At 38.4% G+C, this 5,000-nt stretch overlaps 1 protein-coding gene across 2 annotated transcripts in view; it reads left to right on the top strand.

The window, feature by feature from the left end:
* The window catches only part of cse1l (CSE1 chromosome segregation 1-like (yeast)), a 46,657-nt gene that overhangs the window by 10,522 nt on the left and 31,135 nt on the right, over positions 1-5,000 (top strand). The window contains exons 2-6 of one of the 2 annotated variants that reach the window (XM_062054013.1): positions 524-646; positions 1,343-1,432; positions 1,540-1,682; positions 1,788-1,889; positions 1,959-2,104. In XM_062054013.1, the coding sequence (XP_061909997.1) occupies positions 1,348-1,432; positions 1,540-1,682; positions 1,788-1,889; positions 1,959-2,104 (476 nt within the window). In that variant the 5' untranslated portion in view covers positions 524-646; positions 1,343-1,347. The remainder of the gene's footprint in view (positions 1-523; positions 647-1,342; positions 1,433-1,539; positions 1,683-1,787; positions 1,890-1,958; positions 2,105-5,000) is intronic. The other variant, XM_062054006.1, reaches the window with a different exon arrangement.

The following is a 5,000-nucleotide window of genomic DNA, read 5'->3' on the forward strand; positions in this document are numbered from 1 at the left end:
TCAGTGTTTTTACAAAGCCATTAAACTTTAAGCTCTTCCTGTTCAGCATTCTCTTGTTGGAAGTTCACTGTTAAAGACGTGTTTGGAAAAGGAATCGAGTATTTCCTCAAACTGCCACATTGGTAAAATACACAACTACCACAACACATTCATTTATCATCATTCAAATATTACAATTATAATGTAATCAAAAAGGGACAAGCGGCAGAAAATGGATGGAATGACAGTTGTCAGAAAATGACACCATAATAGCAGAAATAAAGGTAACATGACTACAAACTTAATGTGAACATGCTAGATTTAAGCATAAAATAAAATGGAACAAACAAATGTAGAAACACACATTCTTACAATAGAGTTCAGTGTGCACATTATGCCGTTAATCAATTGTGAGCGTTGCACGGAACGCTTTACTCCAAAGATGATGGTAAAGTTGACTTAAGTATTTGCATCTTACCGCTTCGTTATTTTATCTGCGGAGTGGATAATTTACAATTAAAGAAGGTATTGTGTGTCGCTACAGCATTAGTCTGCCGAAAGCCACAACAGGAGCAGCTGATTGCTTGCACCTGTGCTGAGTGGAGTAGTGGCAGCCAACCCAGACGGTGCTTAAAGTCAGCTGACACGTCATCTTAAACTGTGTGATGTGAGTTACACTTGAATTGCTATTGCGACATCCAGTGAACACATTTAGAACAGCAGTTTCTTTCATTAAAAAATTTCAGCAAATTTTTCTACTTAGCAAACTCATTTTGCGGGCCACAGGCCAGATTAAACCCGTTTGCGGGCCTGATACGACCCTTCGGCCGTACGTTTGATACCCCAGTCTAAAAAGTAACATGTCTTCCTTCAATTGTTACTTTTGCAGTTTTATGCATTTTTAATGTATAAAATATAAAAATTGCAAATTGAATCGCAATTTTGGAGAGCAAAGTCACAATTATGTTTTTTCTCAAAATTGTCCAGCTCTTGTTTAGAACGACCACTCAGTTCTTAGAGATCACAGTTCAATATGCACAATTGAATATCTTAGTTGCTCAGACAGTAATGTATTTTCATAAGTTTAGATTGGGGTATGTCGTTTCCTAACGGGGAAAGATGTTAATGTTTCTTGTTTTCATGTTGGCATTTAAGCTAGCAAAATTACGATGGTCCGTGTGTTATTTTATCAAAATGCAGTTATCATTCATGTTGTTTCCCTAATTTTTATTTTAAAACGGTAACACTAACCTATAGGAGTTTTACTGTGGTTATCATTATTACCGTTTATCTTTGCATCCCTACGCCTAATGCGTTCGCTCTTTTGGTGCTAACTCCCTTGTGGCCTTCTCACTCTTCGTAGCAAACATGGAGCTGAATGATGGTAACCTACAAACCCTCACAGAGTTCCTCAGGAAAACGCTGGACCCAGACCCAACTGTCAGACGTCCAGGTAACAAAACCTAGCATGTCTGATACTATATTTCATGAATTATCCTCCTCTCTGAACATTTCAGTGGTGGCTTATGATGCCTGCTTTGTGTTGTGCTCTATTTATAGCTGAGAAGTTCCTTGAGTCAGTGGAAGGGAACCAAAACTACCCCTTACTGCTTCTCACATTGCTAGAAAAGTCCCAAGACAATGTAATCCGTGTGTGCGCTGCAGTCACGTTCAAAAACTACATAAAAAGAAACTGGCGCATTGTGAGTCTTTTTTTTTCTTTTCAATCTGCTTTTTGAAAGGTCAAGTAATTTAAGGGCCAAATCTGCACTTTAGCTTGAACTGTGTTGTAAATTATTTTCCTAAAGGTTGAAGATGAGCCTAACAAAATTTCTGATCAAGACAGAACAACAGTCAAAGCAAACATCGTTAATCTGATGCTAAGCAGTCCGGAGCAAATTCAAAAACAGGTAAACTATCTTGAGTTTCATCTGTTCATCACTTAATTTGAAAATCTGCTGCTTCCTTGTCCCTTTCAGTTGAGCGATGCCATCAGCATTATCGGAAGGGAAGACTTCCCTCAGAAGTGGCCTGACCTTCTAACAGAGATGGTGACGCGGTTTAGGAGCGGAGACTTTCATATTATCAATGGAGTGCTACGTACAGCACATTCTCTCTTCAAGAGGTACGGCTCCTATAACTTGTATTCCAACAGATGACTTCTTCCCGAAAGTGAAAACCAGTGGTGGTCGACCAAGCTAAGATGGCTGTTGTACAGCAAGCAGTGTGCAAACTATCTTGAGTACAAAAGAGGCTTAAATCTTCCTGCAATATGCAGATATAAGCAAAAAATGTAACTATACAATGGAACAGATCCCTATACTTTTAAAAAAAAAAAAAAGATTTGTACAGTCGCGTTAAGCCCAGACATATCGAATGATTGTAATCCAGATGCCATATTCTACAAGACAAAACAGATGAAAACTTGGAAAAGCATGGAGGTCTACAACTTATTTGTGTGTAACTGGGTCAAGGAAACTGGTATCAAGTCTCCCGGTTAAATTAGCATTGTTTTACTCGGGTAAGAATGCATTTCATGATTTAACTTCACGTCTAAACTGCCATGTTTGTTGCTGTTGCACGCGCCCTTTACGAGCAGCGTGCTTTTCCCCGTCTTTATCAAAATATAACTATAGATGTCAACATCGTGTATGTGCTGAAAGCTTCATTTATGATTGTTGTCTTTGGGCAGCACGGTGGAAGAGGGGTTAGTGCGTCTGCCTCACAATACGAAGGTCCTGAGTAGTCGTGAGTTCAATCCCGGCCTCGGGATCTTTCTGTGTGGAGTTTGCATGTTCTCCCCGTGACTGCGTGGGTTCCCTCCGGGTACTCTGGCTTCCTCCCACCTCCAAAGACATGCACCTGGGGATAGGTTGATTGGCAACACTAAATTGGCCCTAGTGTGTGAATGTGAATGTTGTCTGTCTGTCTGTGTTGGCCCTGCGATGAGGTGGCGACTTGTCCAGGGTGTACCCCGCCTTCCGCCCGATTGTAGCTGAGATAGGCTCCAGCGCCCCCCGCGACCCCGAAGGGAATAAGCGGTAGAAAATGGATGGATGGATGGGTCTTTGGTAAAAGCTTAACTCTTAAGGTTTTGCTCACATTTGCTTTAATTTATTTAGACACGCCGAGTTGGTGCTTTTTAAAACACTCATAGCAAAGGTGTTTAAAAATCCAAATAATATCAAGATAATTCTTAAATGGGAAATGACTGGTAAACGTTAAAAGTATATCAAATATAACCTTTAACGAAGTGATCACGGCAAACTCATGCATTATTCGACTCTGCCCCCTTAGGACTGGAGTGTGAGCTGCGTTTCACTGTTAAAGGCTCATGAATTTGCATACACGTTGCACTGCCCATTAACAGTTTCTTTTATTATAATATTTTTATGATCATGAGAAGCCAAAATCAAAATTCAATTACCGGTAATTGTCCAGCCCTAGTTAGTTTAGAAGTTAACATTTACAGTACACCAAAACACCTGGCAACACAAGTGAGGAGCAAGATAATGGTCTTGCTTACAAGTATGGTACTGAGGAGCTGCTGTTCACCTCTGGGGAAACAGTCATAGGGCCTTATGAAATCGGCAAATAAACTAAGTTTCTTACAATTATCATCCCGGAGAACGAGGACTAGCTTTACATGCTATACTACACACCGTCGGAAAATATGCTAACCGCAAGCCAGAGCTCTTGAATGCAAACAAATGTGGACAGATCGATACAAATATCGACACTAACAATACCAAGTAAATCATCAGCATATTGTTGATACTACAGTGGCTTGATTGATTTTTTTTTTATATCAAAAAGTATTTTGTCGTTATTGTTTACAAACTCTGGAAATAAGTCCATGGACACAGAAGGTCTTAAAAGGGAAACTGCACTTTTTTTGAAATTTTGCCTATTGTTCACAATCATTATGAAAGATATGACGACGTATGTATTTATTTTTTATCTGAAAATTAAATAAACATAAATAAAAGTCTGCTTACAGTGTAGCCAATGGGAGTTCCACTATTCCTCCCATAAAATCCGATAAAAAAAATATTCAAAAAGCACTAACAATACTCCGTTTACATTACATGACTTGAATATTAACCAAGTATTGTTCATATTTTTGTTATAAACGCTAACACAGACAAACTATTTATTTATTTATTATTTTTTGTCCTGTCCAGCTTCTCAGGCAAATCATATAGTTGATGTAGATGCCCATATCGGCTGTTCAGATTTACTTTACAAAAGAGAAGTGTAGGATACTTCTCTTGTTGCCTTATTTGTATTTGACTTTATTAAATGTATTTATATTATCATTTGGTGCAGCCGGGCCGGAGCAGGAGGGGATAGAAAGAGAAAAAAAAGGAAGACAGAGGGGGAAATTGTGGGGACAAGAGGGGGATTAGACAGAGAAACAAAAACAGCAGCAGCAAACACAACAATAACAACAACAATAGAGCAACATCAGCAAATATGACATGTACAAATATGATGGTAAAAGTGATAGCAAATAAGCAGTTAGCGAAAATAATACAGAAATGACAATGAGCATTATTACACTACAAATGGAGCAATACAAATACCAATAAAAGTAGCGCTATTGATAATGAACAATTCCCATAATTTACCTCTATTATCAACAATATAGTTGTTCAAATGCAACAATACATATACGTAAAGATAACTAGAGATACGAAAGGATGCAGAAAAATGGAGGGGAAGAAAGAGAAGCAACCTATATTAACCTTGTATATTTTTATAGTAACAATAGGTTAAGCTTTGTCAGTGTACCATGTGTTACCCAGTTTACCCTAGGGCAGGGGTCGGCAACCCAAAATGTTGAAAGAGCCATATTGGACCAAAAATACCCTAAACAAATCTGTCTGGAGCCGCAACAAATTAAAAGCCATATTACATACAGATAGTGTGTCATGAGATATAAATTGAATTGAGATGACTTAAAGGAAACTAAATGACCTCAAATATACCTACAAATGAGGCATAATGATGCAATATGT

This window comes from Entelurus aequoreus, linkage group LG01 (genome assembly GCF_033978785.1).
Source record: "Entelurus aequoreus isolate RoL-2023_Sb linkage group LG01, RoL_Eaeq_v1.1, whole genome shotgun sequence".
NCBI classification, from domain to species: Eukaryota; Metazoa; Chordata; class Actinopteri; order Syngnathiformes; family Syngnathidae; genus Entelurus; species Entelurus aequoreus.